The sequence below is a fragment of the Vipera ursinii genome, assembly GCF_947247035.1.
Source record: "Vipera ursinii genome assembly, chromosome: 2".
Taxonomy (NCBI): domain Eukaryota; kingdom Metazoa; phylum Chordata; class Lepidosauria; order Squamata; family Viperidae; genus Vipera; species Vipera ursinii.
The window spans coordinates 48,766,343-48,789,157 of NC_139513.1; the positions used below are offsets into that span (position 1 = coordinate 48,766,343).

The following is a 22,815-nucleotide window of genomic DNA, read 5'->3' on the forward strand; positions in this document are numbered from 1 at the left end:
ACAGCAAATCATGTTACAAGATAGGAAGCCATGCCGATGTACTACCATTTTGAACAGCAAAATAGTTGCAGTCTCTAACTTAATGTTGTAGCTGATTATTAGGTTGGGTTTATCATTTCAGCGGTTTAATGGTTTGGCAATAACCAGGAAAACCTTAGTTGATGATAAATCTTGATCCATCCGCTGGTTCACAACAATGTGTCAACTTATACAATATTGTATCGAGCTGCTTTGGCTTGCAAACCATGATTTAAGACAGCATGCAAGCTATTCCCGTCCCTGGAGCCTGGTACAGAATAGATCAGGGGTCTTCCAATTTGGCCCTTTTTTATGACTTGTGGACTTCAACTCCCAGAATTCCTCAGCCAGCAAAGCTGGCTGAGGAATTCTGGGAGTTGAAGTCCACAAGTCATAAAAGGGCCAAGTTTGAAGACCCCCTGCGTCTTGCGGCTTCTAGCTCTTCCGACTTGCGTCACGTGTAGAAACTGACGTCAGGCGAGGCGGAATCCGGGGAGCTTGGGGTGGAGCCGGCTCCCTTCAGGCAGCCGCTCTGTAAGCCGCCCGGAGAGAAGAGCCGAAACCGCGCCTCGTTCTGGGACGGAACTATCGGGGTTTCGGAAAGTAAGGGGAAAGCGGGTTTCGATTTTCGAAATCTGCGCCCGCCTCCGGAAAGGGAAGGCACTCTCCGGGAAGAAAGTTGCCAAGCTCCCCTCCCCTTCTCGTTTGGACATCTGGACGGGCAGCTCTTTGTGCATGGCTAAAGGGAAAGAGACGGGAATTCCCAGACCTGTGACGCAAGCGCAGAGCGAAATGGCTCAGCCGCCGCCGCCGTCGTCCTCTTCCTTGTCCTGTCTGGAGGGCTCCGGCCCCCCGTCTCCTTACCTCCACAGCTTGCCCTCCTGGGTGCTGGAGGACTTTTGCCAGAAGATGGACTGCCTCAACGAGTACGACTGGATGCGCTTTGGTGAGCAAACCGGGTGGGTGGGGGAGAGAATGTTGCTCTTGAGTTTTCTCCTTTCAGCAGCTGTACAGAACGAAGGTGAATGAATACACGTAAGACACACACACACACACACACACACACACAGAGAGAGAGAGAGAGAGAGAGAGAGACGCTTTAAAACTTCACAAAAGTATATTATTCATTATATATCCGCTATACTGTATATTCACCGCCCTGAGTCATCCGGGAGAAGGGCGGTATACAAATAAAATAAATAAATAAATAAATAAATAAATAAATAAATAATAAATAATATATTTGTGCTAATTAAGTAAAATGTTAAGGTCTTGCAAATTCTGGCAGCCTGGCACCATGCCAGAAAGAATGTAATCTCTCTTGGTAAAATGATAGAATCTCTTAAAGATTTAGAAATCTACTAAAATAAATGATGTGGCATGTATGAAAGATCAGAATCATTTTGGAGCTGTGGTTCTTATTTCTGCTTCTGCTTTGTTTTGTAATGAAAGAACTTTCTTTTTTTTAACGAACAAACATGATGCAATGATAATGAAAATTAATCACATCTGTCAGTGAAAGTGACTTAACAGTAAAATGATGAATGATTCCTTTAAAAGGCTTCAGTAGTTTTGGCAAAAGGCATTTCCTTTGAAATTTACTGACTATGATCTGTCCTTATTGTTTAACCCTACTGATAAAAGGCTTCTTGTTAGAGGTGTACCAATTCCATCTCTTGAAATAAAAAAGCTTAATGAAAGAGTGATCTCTGTGTCTCCACCTGTATGGTTTCATTATGGTGGTCAGCAGAGAATCTTTGGGTATAAATTGTTCTTTTATTTCCCCCACATGGTTTTTCATTAATGGGAAGAGATACATCATACATCAGAAAGCCTGTCTTATCACTGGCTTTCTAGTTCACCCACAAACAATTATGAATCATAGTTTATGAATTGCTGGAGTGCATTCCTGAAGAATGAGGGATTAATAGTCTGCTCTGGAATGATTTCCCATCAATACAAATAAATGAGGAAGAGGACAGCTCTTCTGTGCATGGTATTGTCTAGCCATGCAGTGGTAGGCAACCTTGGCTGGCTCAGGAATTCTGGGAGTTGAAGTCCACGAGTCATAAAAGAGCCAAGGTTGCCTACCCCTGGCCCTAGTGCAAGGGAAAGATACCTCTGTGGATTCCTAGGTACACGCAACCCCTTGCCGCACTTTTGCATGTCAAATCCCAGTGTGTAAGCATTACATTCCTGATCATTTATGGGAAGAATTGTCTCCAAGATGGACAGCAGAATTTGAAAGTTACTTGAATAATAGGAATAAAATTTACCCATTTCTTCCAATACCCACTGGTGGGGTAAGACATATGGATAGATAGCTGGTCATTTGATGTACCACTAATGTTCATAAATGATAGAAAAAATGAAACATAGCAATACTTCCCAACCTTTTTGCAAAGCTGTTGTGATCACAAAATGCCACTATAAAAAATGAATACAATGCTGCATTTGAGGCCCATCCCTGAAACAGCTTTTCTCTCTTCCAAGTCCTATGGCATCAGCAATTTATAGCTTCTTCATGGAGCAGTAAAATAAGGTGTTATATGGGCAATGAAGAAACTTGCAGGGAACTTTGGCCAAACACTGTTTTCTTATAGTTGCCATCATCTGCTAAAAAGACAAGGAAATGTGGTGAGACCTCCATAGTCATTATTACCTATAACCCTTCCATTACAGTATATAGATTAATGTTAAGCAGAAGTAGGATAACATATACCACGGGTGTCAAACTCGCCACATGATGTGTCGCAACTTATCGTGACTTTTTTGCATTGCTGGAGCTGGGGTGAGCGCAGCCTCCACATGATGCAACCAGCCCACAGGTCAGCAGTTTGACACCCCTGACATATACCTGTCCAGATTATATGATCCTCCAGTTCCCACCAATTTTGGCCACCATATCACAAAAAAGATGTTGAGAGTTTGAAAAAAAATTCAAAGAAGAGCAGCTAAGATGATCAAAGGAGACTAAAACATATGAAGAACAGTTGCAGGACTTGAGTTTGGCTAGTCCAGGGGTCAGCAACCTAAAAAAGTAAAAGAGCCACTGGGAACCGGTTCCATCATACACACAAAAAAGTGGGAGCCACTTTTTGCACATGCGCAAAAAACACAAAAGGTTTTGCGCATGTGCAAAATGGGAGGCACCTGCACAGCAGCGGCGACGGGTCTCCCTGGTGACGGGCGCTGGGTTGTGGCACTGCCTTCAGCCCGGGCGTTGCCGGAGCCACCCTCGGGACCTCCAAACTGCCGCCCGGAGAGGTGCGTGCGCAGCTCTCCAAACCTTCCCACTCTCCGAATGGGTGGCGGCACCACCCAAAGGCAGCAGGTCTGCAAACTGGCCGTGGCAGCTTTCCAAACAGGCGGCGGCGTGCATGCAGCTGTCCAAACCTTTGGAGAGGTGTGCGCGCACGTCGCCCCAAACGGGCGGCTGCGCCACCCGTTTGCAGACCTGCCGCCGCCGGTTTGGAAAGCTGCCACGGCCAGTTTGCAGACCTGCCGCCTTTGGAGGAAGGTGGTAGCTCTGCAAATGGGCCGCAGCAGATTTCCAAACGGGCGGCGCCACCGTGCGTTCCGAGAGGGGCGCGCGCAGCACTCCAAACCTTTGGAGAGGTGCGCGCACACCTCCGTCTGAACGGGTGGCAGCACCACCTGTTTGCAGACCTGCTGCCGCCGGTTTGGAAAGCTGCCGCGGCGTTTGCAGAGCTACCGCCTTTGGAGGAGGGCGGCAGCTCTGCAAACGGGCTGCAGCAGCTTTCCAAACGGGCGGCGCCACTGCCCGTTCAGAGAGGTGCATGGCTTAAAGAGCTGCATGCGGCTCCGGAGCCACGGGTTGCCGACCCGTGGGCTAGTCTAAAGAAAAGAAGAAATAGGGGAGACATGATAGCAGTGTTCTAGTATTTGAGGGTCTGCCACAAAGAAGAGGGGGTCATGTTATTTACCAAAGCACAAGAGGGAAGGATGAGAAACAATGGTTGGAAACTGATCAAAGAGAGAAGCAACCTGGAATTAAGGAGAAATTTCCTAACAGTGAGGATAAGTAATCAGTGGAACAGCTTGCCTCCAGAAATTGTGGTTGCTCCATCACTGGAGGTTTTTAAGAAGAGACTAAACAGTCACTTGTTTGAGATGGTATAGGTTCTCCTGCTTGAGTAGGGGGCTGGACTAGAAGATCTCCAAGGTCCCTTCCAGCTCTATTTTGTTCTTATTCTTGATCACGGTGAGGAATTTGATACATGTCAGATGTTGCCAAACTACAGATCCCAGATTTCCTCATGATTGAACATCCTGGTTTTAATTGAGATTTGTATTACAGCAACATTTGAAATGGTTCCCCACCCACCATTCAATGCTCTGGATTAAATTCTGAGGTAAAACTGTGGGAGTTTTCATGTCTTTCAGATTCAACAAGTTCAACCAGATGACAGGAAAATGAGCTGTTAATCAAAATAGTCTTGTTTTGTTTTCAGCATCTCATGTGATCACTGACCAAACTGAGCTGAGAAAAATCAAATGTATGGAAAAAGCAGGAATTAGTATAACAAGAGAACTAATGTGGTGGTGGGGAGTGCGGCTTGCAACGGTCCAACAATTGTTGGAACTTCTGCAGGAATTGGAGTTCTACAGAGCAGCACAAGTGATTGCAGACTGTAAGTACCTTCTTTCTTTTCTTGAGCTAGGTAAGTGAAAATATGCAAAGAGCAGAAAATTCGTTAAGAGGTACTAAACTAAATAAAGACATCAGATGAGGGAATGGAAAACGCTACCGAACCTAGTTTATACTAACATGTTTCTGGTTGCTTCTGCCTTATCCATATACCTTGATTCCTTACCTTTTGTTCTTTAACCTTCTCACCTCTCCACTGCATTGCTGTCTGGCAGATTTTTTTTTTAGATGAAGATGATAACTTTATTGTGACTTTGAATGTACACCAATTGGCATACATCAAAATGAAATTTCGTTGCATACAGCTCTCAAAGGGTCACCACCTCCGATATATACTCCTTGTTCGGGGCCCGCTCAAATTACACATTGTCCATTTTAGTCTCTAGGGAGTGAACGATGGCAAACAGGACAGATGGAAATGGGGCTCCATGTGGATTAGCCCTCAAATTCGCTTATATTCTGACAACCTCGCCTTCTTTCCTTTTTCTGATCCTGACTCTTCCACCCTTTCCTTAAAGAGGCCTTGCTTCTTTTCGCCCCTGGAGTACGCTGCTGCCGCCGCCACCAACTCCTCCAAAAGCCTCTCTCTCTTCCTCTGGGCCTGCCGACAGCCTCATCCAGTTCCTCTCCAGGTCCTCTCCTCCTCTGCCTCCTCTGGAAACAGCCCTGATTTGCAGTAGAATCCATCACTGGGCCAGCAGTCAGATCTTGCTGCTGGCAGAACAAATTCAAACAGCGCCAACGACTTTTAACGGTCTCACCAACAGTTCCAAAACAACTAGAAACTCGCCAGGCCAGCAAAGATTGTCGGTCGTATGTCATATGTTACCTTAGTTCCACCATGTTGCTCAAACACGTTAAAATCTTCCTGATCATGTGGCCTATAGCCCTTACTATCCCTCCCAAAACTATTCACCTTCAAGAGCCAATGCAGCCGCAGCCATTCCAGGCGCCGCCATCTTAGATTCCACACATACTTAGTGGTGTGAAATTTCATTCTACTGCATTGTTTTCAACAAAAGTGAAAAGGAACCCGAAAGAAAAGATGTGAATTTCCTGAAATATAATAGCATCTGCAGCATTTTGGAATGTTTCCCTGAGGTCACTGAATTCTTGTATTTGCTTCAGAGAATTCAGATATTTATCTCAATATAGCTTATCTCATTGTAGAAGATGGCCGTTTGTTTGCACCCAATGTCCCATCAAGAAACAAATGAAATATAACTAAAAATTTTAAAATATTGTTACAGAGAAGGAATTGATTTTGAAATCTACATATTGTTATAGATTGTTCTTCATCAAGGCCTATCTGTACAAGAATAAGTGCAAGTATTTTAAGGAGAAAACCCAGCTGAATTAGATTTGCAAGTCTCAATATCCTACCACTCTGACTCTACACATGTACAATTAGGAATACTCTACCAATATATTTTATATTTACAGGGAAGTCACACAATCATGATTCTACCAGGCCTCTTTTGAAGCCCCCCGAACAGGAGAAGGAATTGCCACATCCAAGTGGGAAGGAAAATAAAGAGAAAATAGGAAATGGGATGAAAACATCACCATCATTGCCAAACTTGACACAGATGCATAGAAGACAGAATGGTATGGTACAAAAAAGCATTTAGATTTTTTTAAAAAAATTGTTAAGTTTTGTTTAGTTAACAAAGGGAAGAAGTTGGCAGCCACTGCTAATTGTGTATATGCAACATCTTATTTCTTAAATATGCTGTCAAATGTAGTACTTTGTTTTCTTGATTCAGTCAAAATAAATTAATCTCTTTTGCACACTAGAGGTTGATAGTTGTTGGGCTTACCTTGCACAATCATCATCATACAAATTCATCTGCATGATAATGTATGAATCATCTGTGTGATTCACATAGTTTTATTTGCAATAGTCAAAAAATAAATTTGCTATTTCTTTCTTCCAGGATGTTTCATCAAGTTCCCAGTGTAGCCTACACAGGCCAGAATTTCTTAGTAGCCTCCTGTGTAAATAGTGTAAATAGTAATTAGCTTTGTCAAGATCAGCCACAATTGACTAGAGTCTGCAACCCAATTTTAAAATGCTAGAAGATTTATAACTGTTTTAATTTTCACTGAGTACAGATATTTGGAATGAAACAAATCTAACTCTCCTGTGACTAAAACTACAGAAGTAGCCTCTAATGTATTTCATTTTTGTTACTTTCAGATCCTTTTTTAAAAGTGGATTCAGACATACCTCCTTTATCTCTACCAACTTCTATGGATCTCCCACATTCTTTACATTCAAATTTCTCAGATTTCTCAAATGTAAAGGTAAAGAGCAGGAAAACTTACATTATTTTAAACTGTTTGCATTTAGCTAAAATACTCTGCAGTCAGTAAAATATATTACTTAAGCATACAGATAGTAAAACATATTAATAACATTAATTCAACATATACGGTAAATGCTATTATCAGTATTATCGGCTACAGTTTTATCAAAAATAATTCTATGCATAGTTAGCAACTATCTCCGTTAAATATTTTGTTCAAATAAGAGAAATGTTTCATTAGAGATCAATTGTTTGGTAGGGTTATTATGCAAGGGGCAAAGTAAAGCATAACAGTTAAGATGTTGGAATTTAAAGCAGCAATCAAATCAAAATCCTGGATCCCAGCTTTTTTCAAAAGAAGTTAAGCAACAATGTAACACTTCTTCCAAAATCTTGTAGTTCAGCTAAAATATTCTTTATTTGAGGCAGTAAATCCTACAAACATCTTGGATCTGAATCTGGTATTAAAATGCAATTAATAAATTAAATAATTATCAATTTGTCAATCATTAGATACATAAACTAAGCCAATTGCCAGTCTAATGGTATGAAAAACCATCCATATATTCAGGACTGAATATATTTATCCCATTCCAGGAAGTAGTATCCAAATATCTTGCATTCTGAAGATATACAACTTTAGAGTTACAAAACAATGCCTGTTAGTAGCTGGCAGCTGAAATAGAAAAAAGACCCAAGAGAAAAATACAGGAAAAATATAAATAAGAAGGTATTATGTTTTTAGTAACATTTCATGTCATATCTTCAAACTTCTAAGATTTTATAATATATCACAAAAAAACCACCACCCAACTTTCAAATAAGGTAGCAACAAAGCTGAGCATACCCAGTCAAAATAAAAATTAAGCTTCTGCAATATTTCTTAAGTGGTTAAGATGGCCATAAAACCTCTTCCACAAAACCACCTGAAAGAGATTGTGAATGTACAGGATTATAGCGAAGAACCGATTCTACTGTTTCCCTAGCATATTTGATACCGCTAATCAAATCAAATTGAAATGTACACTTTTTGGTAGGCAATTCTAGTTCTAGTAACCAGAATTAGGTATAGTTGTATTAGAATGATAGCCTGTGGTGTGACTTGGGATTGAAAGTAATTTTTCTGATGTTTACCAAAATATCAGTCATGTCTTTTCTCTTAAATGTATAGCTCTATAGTTCATCCATTCCTCCGGAGAAAGCTTCTCCTAATCATGACACTGCAAGCCTTTTGTGGATGCCGAAGGAAGTGGAAATTGTCACTAGCGGCTTCAGTGAAAAAAACCGAATTAGTGAAAGCGTCTTTGCTACTACTTACAGGGGTCAGAGAGATAATGCTCACTATGTTGTTAAAAAACTAAAAGAGGTAGGTGTCTGTCTTCATTTATCTCATGAATTGAACAAAATGAGAAAGGCATGTGCAAAACTGGTTAACAATAGGAGGGCCTCTATATAGCCATATTGGATTCCTGGCACTGCCATTCCCATCCCTAGCATTGTGTTTTTGGAAGAAGGTACTTCCCATACTTTAGAAAAGGTCTGCAATAATTTCAGAGGGCATCTTTTGTTTATCTATCTTAAACCCAGAATGGCTAGGTCAGAGCCAAATTTAGCAAGAGAGGACAAGTTCAAAAATCTGGATCCCCAATTATTGTTAGGAGTTGAGAAAAGTAGGCTTGGATTATTATAAGGGGGTTAATTTTATTGAACTGGAACCAAATAGCATTAAATGTGGAACCTATTTATGGTGATGTGAGAAAGATATGAAAGTCTTGTCACTTTCTAACCATCTTTTCTACAAAACAATATAAATTGCTTATACAGTTTTAATACAATATAAATATAGATCTCAATTAGCCTCCCATTTAAATCAGTAAATCAGTTTGGTTTAAAATAGTAGAATTAAAAATACAGAAGCAAAAAAGAACTCTTAAAATTAGACTAGAATAGACTAGAATAGACTAGAATAGAGCTGGAAGGGATCTTGGAGGTCTTCTAGTCCAGGAGAACCTATACCATCTCAGACAGGTGATTGTCTAATCTCTTCTTAAAAATCTCCAGTGATGGAGCGCCCACAACTTCTGAGGGTAAGTTGTTCCACTGGTTGATTGTCCTCACTGTCAGGAAGTTTCTCCTTAATTCCAGGTTGCTTCTCTCTTCATCAGTTTCCGACCATTGTTATATTATTGAAAATGCAGATATAATAATATAATGTGATTTCATCCTATACAGATAATGTTAGTGAAAAGCAATGTATTAGCATGTTAGCAGAGAATTCTTGGAGCTTGAACTACTGATGAAATTGGGTATAGCAGAATAAACACACTAGCCTCTAGCTTCTGCAATTCTGATTGTCATTTTGAGTTTAATAGATTCGAATAGGTTTAAGAAAATGGCTAGTATATATGTATATACTAATATGTGTAAATATGAACTTGCTGTTCAGAAAAATAATAAGATTCTCTTTATTCCAGAATGAGGCACAAGTTTTTTTTCGTACAGAATTGCAAATCTGCTTTCGGTAAGAAGTTGAACCACTCTTTTAGTGGGGAAAAGTAGCGGATGACACTGTTAGTTTACCTTGTGAGCCAGACTTGCTCAGGATAGTGAGATGGGTGGCATAGAAATTTAATAAATAAAATACATTTCAAGGGTCAGTTACAAATTTACCAGAGCAAGTTGCCTGGAATCCTTGTGAAATGCAACCCCGCCAATGGAAAAGAAAAATAGATCTCTCTTTAATTAACTGGCTATATAGGACTAGAAATTTGCCCAGCGGTCCCTAAGCCCCAGTCCGTGGAGCAGTACTGGGCCACGGCATGCCAGCAACCGGTCCACACAAACAAACAAAGCCCCATCTGCGGGATGCAGGCAGCACACAAAACCACGCCCCCTCTGGTCCACGGAAAAACCTCTCTCCACGGAACTGCCCAAAAGGTTGGGGACCTCTGTGCTAGATACAATAAAACTTCTTGTTTGTATAACAGGCAAATCCCAATAAATAAATTAATATAAATAGCAAAGCAATGAAATGGAAAACAAGCTACAGTAACAAAAATATAGATGAATAAATATATAAATAATTTCCGCAACAGAAACACTTCCTAATGAGAATTACTTCACCCTGAAGAATCGGGAAATGAATGTTTAATCCAGGGAAGATTTCTTACTTTAGTTGTGGATTTGTTAGGGAATGTCTAACAGACTGAGAATATGTAGGAGAGAACAAAGACAGGACAAAGGAGGGCTATTGGAGAAGGGATTTTTGAGTCTAGAAAGTGGGGGGACTCAAGAGACTCAGAGTAATTCTGCTTTAAACCAACTTAAAGCTTGTAAACCGCCCTGAGTCTTCGGAGAAGGGCGGGATATAAATGGAATTAAAATAAAAATAAAAAATAAAGTTGATCGGGAGAGCTGCTATGGCAGGCTGGCTAGATTCTGTTGCACTAATCAAATTTTTATTTCTGTTTAAATCAGAGGTATCGACAAGGCTGAGTAAAAAAAACAACGAAGATGGCAGCCTTCACTGTAATTGAAGCCATGCTTCTTGTTTATATATGTAATTTGCAATACATGAGAGAAGGGACAGGCTATCATCTTGACTCTTTTCACCACTCCCCCTCGCCAGAACCCCTTGGTTAAAACAGTAAAATGCAAAACAAAAAAATTCTCATTAAATAGTGTTAATAGAGTGAAAAAAGCTAAAAAATATTAGAAATATGTTCAACCTAATCAAAAAAGCAACAATAAAAATCCCTATGAAAACTATGCATATCTATATGATTAATTCAGTTATTGAATTTATCAATAAAGAGGCAAATAAGTGTTAGAAAAGAGATGCTTTATTTTGCTTTTACATCTTCCTTCAGTGGCTTTGGAGACTTTACAAACAAGGAAAGCTTATTCCACCCCCACCCCACCCCAATTGTAAACATTAAATGCCTTCAACTATTTCAGAAATTAGTATCATATTGCTAAAACTACAGTATATACTATTTTAATTATTATTTATAGGCTTTTACTTTCGACAATATTGTTTAAAGTTCAGTTCACGTCTTTGAATCAGTGTTATATCTGTAATATATTTATTGCTGACCTCTATATATCTTTTGTCTTATACTGTAAATGTGTTGCTACTCTTTATAGACCTATACTCTTTTTGTATAGAGTTCGATCTCTCTTTTATCTTTTTTGTTTCAGTTTTCTATTCTTGTTCTATCAAAATCTTTGCTTATTCTTTGCCTTTTCTGCCTGTTTGTTCCTAGCTAGGCTTCGTAGCTCTTCTCCTCTTTTGACCCTCAGCTCCATCTGAAGGAAAGGGCTGGAAGAACCTTTCCCTCAAGCAGGTCTTTTTAGATTTTTGAGTTTTATGTTTCTTAGATCTCGTTGTATCGTGTATGTTATACTGTTTGAATTCTTGGGGAATTGTTGAGTGTCCTGTGGGATTGTGATGGGATGTAACTGTAAGAAATGAATAAATACAATTTCTTCAAATGCCTCTTAGATGTTGCCATCCTAATATTCTACAGTTGTTGGGTTTCTGTGTGGAAAGTGGACTTCACTCCTTGATTTACCCCTACATGGAAAATGGATCGTTACTGGACAGGCTACAGGTAAGCAACAAGCATGCATTTTTGCATACCACATTTATCAAAAGGAAGCACTTCTATCAGCTCAACCAGCATGAGAAGGATTATGGGAGTTACATGCCAACTAACAACATTTGGAAAACCTGAGATTGCTCACTGAGGTTGATGTGAGGTTGCAGAGATAGGGGAAAAGATGTCTTGGCTGTATCGCTAGCAGTAAGCGCTAATGAGAAATCAGTCACTCCCAAATCAGAAGCATCAATTGCACTCTGTCTATTGTTTAGCTCAGAGAATTTGTTTCCCTTATCCCTTTCAGAAAGATCTTGGTTGCAGTGATTGAGTGAGGGGAAAGATTATTTGATCCCCTGCTGATTTTGTACATTTGCCCATTGACAAAGAAATGATCAGTCTATAATTGTAATGGTAGGTTTATTTTAACAGTGAGAGACAGAATAACAGCAAAAAAAATCCAGGAAAACGCATTTCAAAAAAGTTATAAATTGATTCGCATTTCAATGAGTGAAATATGTATTTGATCCCCTATTAATCAGCAAGATTTCTGGCTCCCAGGTGTCTTATATACAGGTAACAAGATGAGATTAGGAGCATTTTAATCTCTGCTCATTACCTGTATAAAAGACACCTGTCCACAGAAGCAATCAATCAGATTCCAAACTCTCTACCATGGCCAAGGCCAAAGAGCTGTCCAAGTATGTCAAGGACAAGATTGTAGTCCTACACAAGGCTGGAATGGACTACAAGACTATCGCCAAGCAGGTTGGTGAGAAGGTGATAACAGTTGGTATGATTATTCAAAAATGGAAGAAACACAAAATAACTGTCAATCTCCCTTGGTCTCGGGATCCATGTAAGATCTCACCTCATGGAGTTTTAATGATCATAAGAATGGTGAGCAATCAGCCCAGAACTACATGAGAAGATCTTGCCAATGATCTCCAGGCAGCTGGGACTATAGTTTTGTTTTCTATAGTCACCAAGAAAACAATTGGTAACAGTACGCCGTGAAGGCCTGAAATCCTGCAGCGCCCGCAAGGTCCCCCTGCTCAAAAAAGCACATGTACAGACCCGTCTGAAATTTGCCAATGAACATCTGAATGATTCAGAGGAGAACTGGGTGAAAGTGTTGTGGTCAGGTGAGACCAAAATCGAGCTCTTTGGTATCAACTCAACTTCCTGTGTTTGGTGGAGGAGGAGGAATGCTGCCTATGAATACCATCTTCACCATCAAACATGGAGGTGAAACATTATGCTTTGGGGGTGTTTTTCTGCTAAGGGGACAGGACAACTTCACCGCATCAAAGGGACGATGGATGGGACCATATACTGTCAAATCTTGGGTGAGAACTCCTTCCCTCAGCCAGGGCATTGAAAATGGGTCATGGATGGGTATTCCAGCGTGACAATCACCCACAACACATGGCCAAGGTAACAAAGGAGGGGCTCAAGAAAAAGCACATTAAGGTCCTGGAGTGGCCTAGCCAGTCTCCAGACCTTAATCCCATAGGAAATCTCTAGAGGAAGCTGAAGGTTCAAGCTGCCAAACGTCAGCCTCGAAACCTTAATGACTTGGAGAGGATCTGCAAAGGGGAATGGGACAAAATCCCTCCTGAGATGTGTGCAAACTTACAAGAAATGTCTGACCTCTGTGATTGCCAACAAGGGTTTTGCCATCAAGCACTAAGTCATGTTTTGTGACTTATTTCACTCATTAAAATGCAAATCAATTTATAACTTTTTTGAAATGCGTTTTTCTGGATTTTTTTTGTTATTCTGCCTCTCATTGTTAAAATAAACTTACCATTAAAATTATAGACTGATCATTTCTTTGTCAGTGGACAAATGTACAAAATCAGCAGGAGATCAAATAATTTTTCCCCTCGCTGTAACACAGTGAATACTGTAGCACTGAATATCTGGTTATGTTTAGACAGTAGGCTGTGCTTGATCATAATTTTAATTTAATTTAATTTAATTTAATTTAATTTAATTTAATTTAATTTAATTTAATTTAATTTAATTTATTATGAAACTTGCCAGTCATCTTGTTTCAAAGCAACTCTGGGCAGCATACAATAAGAAATATGAAAATCATCAAATATAAATATACCCAATAAAATCACAATACAAGCAGAATAAAATCATTGGCACAAGATGGAGAAGGAGGCAGCCCAATTCATGGAGAATGAGGAGATGGGTTTAGTTCTTACTTAATCAACCAGCTCTAGTTTAAAACAGTTGATCGTATGAAAATAGTATAGTTGAAGAAAGTATAGATGCTTTTCCAGAGCTTGGTATCCCCCAAATAGATTGAACTACAATTTCTATCCCCAATCCTCATGGAGATGATGGTTCCGGTAGTTGCAATCCAATACAATATCAGGCTCGAGAAGGCTGAAAAATATGTGGCAGCAGAGCAGTACATGAGAACTATTCCCAATGTATTATTCGTTTTCTGCATTAAGAGTGTTTTGTCGTTCATTGCTCAACAGCCATCTTTTTTAAAAAACACATTTTTCCTTCTGTTGCAGGATAGTCCCGAAGCATTAACTTGGGAGAAACGCACCAGAATATCTTTGGGATTAATTAAAGCCATTCAGCATTTACATCAGTTTGGAATTATTCATGGAAATATAAAAAGGTGGGAATCCTATTATATGCGTCCTACTGTATTATATATTATTTAATGAATTACTTAAATCTCTATCTGATTAAAGATGTTGCGTTTTCATCAAAAACCTTTCATTCATGATGCTTCCTAGCAACTCTGTCTTCAATAAATATTAACACAGGATGTAACTGACTCATAAAGTACTTCCTCCTACATAGATGCATGGTTGGACACACACACAAATACACACACACACACACACACACACACACACACACAGCTGGCTTGGCTTTCATGACTAAAAAAAAGGGGAAGCAAAACCTACTTTCAATACTTCAAGGCAAACTTAAGTTTAGAAGTAATCCAGTGTGTCAGACAAATCCTCAAGAGTACAAAATTGTTAGTAAAAATGGTACTGTAATCATTTCTTACCTGCTGAATCTACAGTGTACATTTGCAGCTGCCCCCTCAACTGCTTTTGGTTTTCTTTCCCTTCTCATAAGTAGGATCAATGAGGGCAGAGTAACAAGAAGAGAGCACTTGAAGGAAAAAATTAGAATGCACCCTCTGTTCTTTTATTCATTTATTCTGCTTAATACACAGCCTAATTATCTCCAGATGTATAGAGTTGCCTTTGGTGAGATGGGCAGCATGCAAGTTTGATAAATAAAAAATAAATATGAATACATATTTTCTTAAGAAAGTCTTGTTTGCCCTAATTAAGAAATTGTCATGTAAATAAAATATTGTTAGCTGACAGTATTGGCTAACAGTAATTTATATTTTACAGTACCTTCACATTATGCTTTGTTAGAATTCAAATGTATGTACACAGTATTAAAGATCTGAATTACCGTAACTGCCATTTCTAATAGCTTTCAAACCAAGTATTGGCCACACGCTTGTTTAACTGATGTTTATCAGTTTAACAGTGCTGTTTTGATTTGTTTAAGGTTATAATTCACATTCAAAGAGCAATGTTATAACTGATCTTTTGTTTGTATTTTTGTCTCCTGTACAAACAGTTCTAATGTTTTGCTAGATGCAAACTTTGTACCCCAACTCGGACATTCTGGTCTTAGGCTGCATCCTGTGGAAAAGAAATCAGAATATACTGTGATAAAAACCAAGGTCTTGCAAGCTTCACTAGCTTATTTTCCAGAAGATTTTGTCAGGCATGGGCAGTTAACTGAAAAAGTGGACATATTTGCTTATGGAATTGTAAGTTGTGGTTCTTCATGAATAATCTTACATAACTCTCATGCCAAGAATTGAACATGTTTTCCTTTAATTAAGCTTGCTATCTTACTTCCAGTGCTTAGACTAGTAAAATGTCAAAATGTTATTTCATAAAATTATGCTTGGAGATCAAAAATGTATGAATAAACTCATTTTCCCATGCCAGAGCACATTATTTGCACGGCAGACATCATTTGTGCTATGTTGTCTCTTGGTGTCTTAAGGAAAAAAGAATTTTGGATTATAAGGCTAGGGAAGACTTTTGCCTAAGATTGAAGAGAGAAGCTGCCTGTCAGCATAGGCAGTATTGATCTCTATAGACTTGGTTAAGAGCTGGCTTGTATCTGATAAGAAAGATTTTTTCTATGATAGGACTGGATTGCATCTATATAGTGCCAGATGAACTGTATAAATAGTCTGAAGATCAGGATTCTCAGCTGTCCTTTATAATATTTTTTTAAAAAATAATTGTAATCATTTTTCTAGATTTTAGCAGAAATACTGACTGGTATGAAAGCAGTGGATGAAAGAAGAAATCCTATTTTTCTGGTATGTAGAAAATATATTTTAGAAGATTTAAATCTTTGATGAAAGACCCTGAGAGTGAGCATTCCTCAGACTGGAGAAAGTAGTTTTTGAATCATTATTATTTTATGCAGTTCACTTGTTCCACATCTACATGAGAAGGATGCTTGAGGGTTCCTTCCTTCCTGTTACGATTTCCCTTCCTTTCCTTTCTTTCCTCCTCCCTTCCCCCACATAAGCAGATGTTGCTGGGGGAAGGAGAGAACACAGGATTGCAAGAGTGGCTGGGCAACTGTCATGGAATGTTCAAAAATGACTACAGCAGCAGCTGGCAACAGCAGCCACAGCTTCCCAAAATTTCATTCCCTCAGAGTCATGGATTCTGGATTTGGGGCACATTCTGCAATTTAGCTCCTTTGAAGTACCTTTCCTCAAAAACTGTTGCCCTATGATGCACCATTTTGACCTATTAAAATTTCAGGAACTAGTATGTAGAAAACAGGACAATTATTTTCAGCTTCTTTATGTAAGTGAACCAAAAACTTAATAATTCTTTAAAAGAAAGAGAAATAACATCATCTGCATTCTTCCAACCTTTTCTTCAACAGAAGGATGCCTTGCTTGAAGAACTCAGAATGGCAAAAGAATTGTCTTGTACTAAGGAGAAAACCTTTGAAAATCTTGCTGCCATACAAATATGTCACAAATACCAAGATAAGCAAACTGTTTGTTTGACAGAAACAGTCTCTTTATGCTTGGCCACGTCTGTCTGCATTTGCCTGCGGAAAAAGAATGCAAACACGATAGAGGTAAACCTAATCAGCTTGCTAGTGGTGATGCCTTTGCTATATAGTCCTTTTATTTTCTTTATTTTATTAATGTAAAAGTAAGTAAACATGGAAATAGGGTAATTGTTTTATTTAATGAGGAAAGTAGAAACAATCTATTTAACATTCTTGTCAAAAACAGGTGAGTGAAATGATAGAAATTGCAGACCGTCAAACAAGATCTCAGAACATGTCAGAAAGAAGAGGAAATCTTGGACTCTTCATCAATATTCCAGAAGAAACCAATGATGAACCAGCTAGTCCCTTCAATGTTGATTTCTATGGTCATAACCACGAGGGGTCTGCCAATTTTGGATCTCTAAGCTGTGCCACTACATTACCACCTTGTATAAAAGTCTTGCCTCCTGAAACATACTCTGAGCAGAATTTACGGGTACCTTGTGAATCTGATGAATCCTGTAACTTTTCATGGGGACCTGTAGAACACGCTTCCTGCTGTACGCCAACCAAGCTCAGTCTGGAGTCAGAAAATGTTTCTTGCACTAAGCCTCTGACGTTCACAGCAAAAAGTACAGACTCTGATAGAAAAACAAATCAAGAGCCGGGAACAAATGATGGCGCTGCTTGTTCCTCACAAGGTAAAAGGTAATATTTAAATATTCTTTGAAGTTGGTAGAAATTAAGATTCTGTGGAAAGTTTGATATAGCATCATAGAAATAAGAATGACATACAACAGTTTCAAGCGAGGAGAGTCTGAAACAATGCCTGAAGTCAGCAGTAAATCAGAAAGGGTAAATAAGGTGAAGTAAATGGAAGTCAGTACTGTTTACTGGGAAAATATTCACTCCAATATATATATATATATATATTCTTGTGCTGATAAGATAGCACTCGTATTTAAAAACCTACGTGGTGCTGGACGTTCATATGCCAGATATAATAAAGAATGTATTCTACCACTTTGGCTAGCTGCATTTAATGATGATGCTTGCACTGGTGACCTCTAGATTAAATTTTGGAAGTAGTTTGAAATATTGGAATATGCCTGTTAGAATCTTCATCAGAGCTGTCCGTACAAAACATATACTGCTAATTCTATAACTGTTTGGCTAATTGGTTGGTTTCTAGGTCTGTTCATTGGGATTATATTCTTTCCTATAAATTGAGAGATTTTACTCATTTTAGCTCTGTAATAGTAACCCTATAGGTCAGGTTGAGTTAAGAGAAAGGGACTGAAGTAAAGTCACTCAAGTCAATTTCCATAGCTTAAAGTAGACTTTAACTTAGGTCTCACCAGTCCTACTTGAGTACCTTATCATTATATCATGCAGACTTAAAATATTAAATCTGATTTTATTGTTTTAAATGTTATGACTCCCAAATACTCTGGATTTGCACCTACGCAGACCATAAGATTTCTGTGGAATCCTTGATCTGGCGGTTTTTCCCCCTGGTGGTGCTCAAACACTGGAATTCTTCACATAGGAGCTTCCCTTTGCTTTTTGCAGGCCACTCTTTTTCTGATGAATTGTTAAATCTGTTAGAAGTTGTGTTGAAAAGCATTCCACAAAAGTTCTCAATGAAATGTGAGATCAGACTTGTATATTCATTATTTAGGCCAGTGATATTACTTTGTCTTTTATTTCAGCTTTAATGAAAGAAATAAACATCAATGATAAAAAGAAGCAGCTAATGAAAAAAATAGCATTATATTATGAAAATAAGATAAACAGTTATGACCTCTTTGAATCTTCAATATAAATACACTTCTATCAGTTACGACTTCAGAAGATGGAGCATTTCTTCAACAGCAAAATGCATTTTATAGTACTGTTATACTTATTATATATACAAGAAAGCTACATTGATGTTACATAATGAGAAAACGTTTTTCAAATCCATTTGTATATGGATTTCTCTTATTTTCCTGTCCTGGTTGAAACTATTTTGTTGATCTAGCCAAAATACTACCTTAAGCAAAAGAAAAAACATATATATAAGAGCAGCATTCATCAGTTGCAACTTGTTATACAGTTGGTATATTCTCTGAAAACAAATGTATTTTTCTTATTTTGTAGATGGTATTGAATTAGATAATCACTAAGTCTCCTTACAATTTGTCTATGATTTGTAAAATAATGACTCAAAACCGGATGTGTGTGTGTGTGTGTGTGTGTGTAGTATATAATATATATGCCTGCATATTTTTTGCTACTTAAGAACTTACTGCTTGAGAAAAATCATTATGAGCAGATTCCACTAAAAATATTAAGTGAAGGAACAATGATAAGTTTTATCTGGTTGTCCTTAATATATGAGTTAATTAGATAGTGCTCAATGCACTGATAAGCACTGTAGTTCATTTAATCATAATAAAAGGAATTTTACAATTGGAAGGTAATATACATCTGTATACCAGATGAGGGTAAAAATATATGGGTTTTTTCTGCTATGTGGATGATTCAGTCAGCTTAGAAAATTCTCCTGCTGTTGAAATAATTCCCAAAGTCAGGATAGGCCATTTTCCCCTTCCATGTAGATTCTCTTGTAGACATAGACGGCCTTCAAAAAGTCCCTGACAAAAATTCTAGAAACTTTCCCATTTTCTGAGTAATAGAAACAACTTTGTTTTTGTCCCATTACAAAATTCTTTTCTAAGTGAAAAGATATAATTAAGAACAATCAAGCACAACACCACCAAGCACACCATATAATTTAGCTTTGGTAATTTCAGAATTCAGCTCCTATTATTCTGTACCCTGATTAATATCTTAGACCTAGCGCATACTAAAAATTAAACAGGCCTTAATTTGACTTTAAGCAGACCAATTTTGTTGCAGACAAAACTGGATAGCTATTTAATGGGTTTTCTATTACTTTTGAGGTTTTTGCAGAATATAAAATACTACAACTTCACTTCCATATTTGGAGAATTTGGGGATGACTGAGTAGTAAGATGGACTCTCCTGACATTGACTTGAATAGTTTTTGTCATGAATAAATTCACAAATTCTATGAATATTGGAGCTCTTTGGTGGGATGGGGATGGGAGTGTATAATAGTGACATCTAGCCCCATCAGTTTTTGTGTCTAGTCTCAGGTCCTTCGGTACCTGATTTATCTCTTTCATTCATTTGCAAACACAAAACAAGAAGAAATCCTATTGTCTATGCCAAGCCATGCTGTGCCACTAGCTGTGGCCCCTCCTGGAGGAGGCCCTGGCTGGAATAACTCAGGGCCTTATCACTTGGACTTCTGCAATGTGTTGCACTCTGAAAAATATAGTTGATGCAAAATGCATCAGTACAAATACTGAGTGGTAATGGTTCTTATATAACATTTATCCTGTAATATAGGATAGGTTTAATATAATCAGCCCTACACTGGTTACCAATACTTTTCTGAATGCAATTATAAAGATTGGCCCAAGGTATCTTCAGGATGGTCTATTCCAGGTAGAACTGACAGTTGAGGTCCTTAAAGGACAAGGTCCCACTGTTTTGTGAGGCAAAGGAAGCTGAAAGCAGAACACGTTTCTGTTACAGCACTGATACTCAAACAGTTTTCCTCTACAAGGTAGGCTGATCATTTTGGGTGGTGGCCTTCTCAAAAATAGGGGTGATAGTCTAATGCTAACCCTTCTGTAGGATTGTGGTGTGTAATGTAATCTAGAACTGGTATTTACTTAGGATTATTTATTGTATCTCTTGTTTTTATTTAAGAAATTTTATTATAAGAGTTGCTTCACAGTGAGTTGGGCAGTATATAAATTTAACAAATATAATTTATTAAATTGATGTTATAATAATTCAGAGGTTTTTAAAACTAGTTGCAGAAGCATCAAAAACATACTGTCAACGCTGCTAACATAGAATTAGTTGATGCTGGGGGAGAGTAGGAAGAATGTCTCTCAAGGCTGTTTTGAAATAAGAAGATAAGAGTTTGGCCGGTTGTTTAACAGGAAGGAAAGCTTACAATTCAAACTAATTGGAGAATGTGATTTATGATGGTTAATTAGAGGGAGGAACTGCACTTTGATACTGTGTGCTTAGGGGAGGGGAATCCAGATTTCGGCTTGACCATGTACCTGCGGAAGCTATGCTCTTTTCATTGTTTCACTTCATTTTCATTAACCAGCATTCGGACAACATTTTTGATATTAAAGTTCTCCAGGGGTGTTGAGTCAGGGTCCTGCCCTTTATCATTTTGAATAACTATTTGTTGTATAATACGATCCAGCAGTAACCAGTCCTGGACGGTGTTGCCGTTTCTCTTATTGTTTACATAGACATTAAATGTTATAGAGGAATTGGCATCTGAGTTGGAAACAAAAAATATATAAAGACCTCCTATTTCCTTTAGCTGTGTAAGGTGAAGCTCACTGGAATAGCTGTTTTTGTCTACGTTTGTGACTCTCACATAATGATCAGATGAATTCTGCAGTGTTACATTCATGTATAATAGCCACGTTTTTTCTTCTGGTTTAGGATACGCTTCATATGTTACTACCAAGCCCAGATTTTCTCTGTCATTCACATAAAGTGTTGTATTTGTTGAAGTTGATAAACTGACATATCCTTTACCTATTACATTCAAGGTTAACGTGACATTAGATGTTCCAAAAGGATTGGTTGCTTGGCACATGAAGGCTCCAGAATCATTAACTCCCACTGAACGGATGCTCATCGTTATTTTTTGTTCATATTCATAATCACACACATTCCTGCTTTTGCTGCAAACACTCATATTGCTTTGAAAAATCCAATTAGCTTGCAAAGCACTATTTATATCCCAGATTGTACATGTATCTTCAAATTGTTCATCTTCTTTGAGAAGCTGGTTTGTTTTGGATAAGGTGATGGATGGTAAGGATTTGTGAACTGGTATCACCACAAGTGTTATATCTTTCAATCTTTTTTCAACTCCATCTTGTTGTGCCACACACCAGTAACAATCTAGATATGATCTCTAGGTTTTTTTATGGTGATTCCCGTCTGAGGATCAGGTACTAATGTCATATGCTCAGGCAGAGATTTGTAATGACATCTTTTCAAAGTGAAATTTGAAACATCTGGATCTGTCACTGGGCACACAATAAGAGCATAGCTTCGGCACGTACATGGTCAAGCTGAAATATGAATAAGTAATCTACCATTACTTATTCTTTTTTTATCAGTTTCTTAAAGTGTGGTCTGAGGACCCTGGGGAATTCTAAGATCCTCTCTGGAGTTCATGAAGTCAAAATTTGCCAGATATTAAAAATATTTGGGAAAAATTTAATGTGTTTTACTTATTTTTGTTAAAAATATTTTGCTAAAAATATTTATGTTACTATCTAATGCATTAATATTATTTTACATGATTTAATAAATATTGTATAAATGTCTACTTTTAATTTTTAATATGGTAGTGATTAATATGGCCCATTTAAACAAAAGCTTTTTTGGAGTCCTCCATTTTGTTGTTGTTGTTAGCTGCGAAGTCGTGTCCAACCCATCGTGACCCTATGGACAATGTTCCTCCAGGCCTTCCTGTCCTCTACCATCTTCTGGAGTCCATTTAAGTTCACGCCTACTGCTTCAGTGACTCCATCCAGCCCCCTCATTCTCTGTCGTCCCCTTCTTCTCTTGCCCTCAACCTTTCCCAGCATTAGGCTCTTCTCCAGTGAGTCCTTCCTCCTCATTAGGTGGCCAAAGTATTTGGGTTTTAGCTTCAGGATCTGGCCTTCTAAAGAGCAGTCAGGGGTGATCTCTAGGACTGACCAGTTTGATCGCCTTGCAGTCCAAGGGACTCGCAGGAGTCTTCTCCAGCACCATAGTTCAAAGGCCTCAATTCTTTGGACTCAGCCTTTTTTATGGTCCAGCTTTCACTGCCACACATTGCAACTGGGAAGACCATGGCCTTGACTATACGCACTTTTGTTGACAGGGTGATGTCTCTGCTTTTTAGTGTGTTGTCTAGACTTGCTATGGCTTTCCTCCCCAGGAACAAGCGTCTTTTAATTTCTTGACTACAGTCCCCATCTGCAGTGATCTTGGAGCCCAG

At 38.4% G+C, this 22,815-nt stretch overlaps 1 protein-coding gene across 2 annotated transcripts; it reads left to right on the forward strand.

Moving 5' to 3' along the window:
• The first annotated feature begins 564 nt into the window (after nucleotides 1-564).
• On the forward strand, nucleotides 565-22,201 carry IRAK2 (interleukin 1 receptor associated kinase 2). 2 transcript variants are annotated; one of them, XM_083357000.1, is made up of 13 exons: nucleotides 565-964; nucleotides 4,494-4,673; nucleotides 6,134-6,298; nucleotides 6,891-6,997; nucleotides 8,171-8,365; nucleotides 9,474-9,520; nucleotides 11,504-11,612; nucleotides 14,138-14,247; nucleotides 15,243-15,438; nucleotides 15,943-16,005; nucleotides 16,590-16,790; nucleotides 16,951-17,414; nucleotides 18,419-22,201. In XM_083357000.1, exons 1-13 carry the CDS (start codon nucleotides 754-756, stop codon nucleotides 18,444-18,446), a joined length of 2,076 nt encoding a protein of 691 aa, XP_083213126.1. In that variant the 5' UTR covers nucleotides 565-753; the 3' UTR covers nucleotides 18,447-22,201. The 2 variants fall into 2 exon arrangements, with proteins under 2 accessions (XP_083213126.1, XP_083213125.1); XM_083356999.1 differs by having other exon boundaries at nucleotides 16,951-17,407.
• Nucleotides 22,202-22,815: the final 614 nt, after the last annotated feature.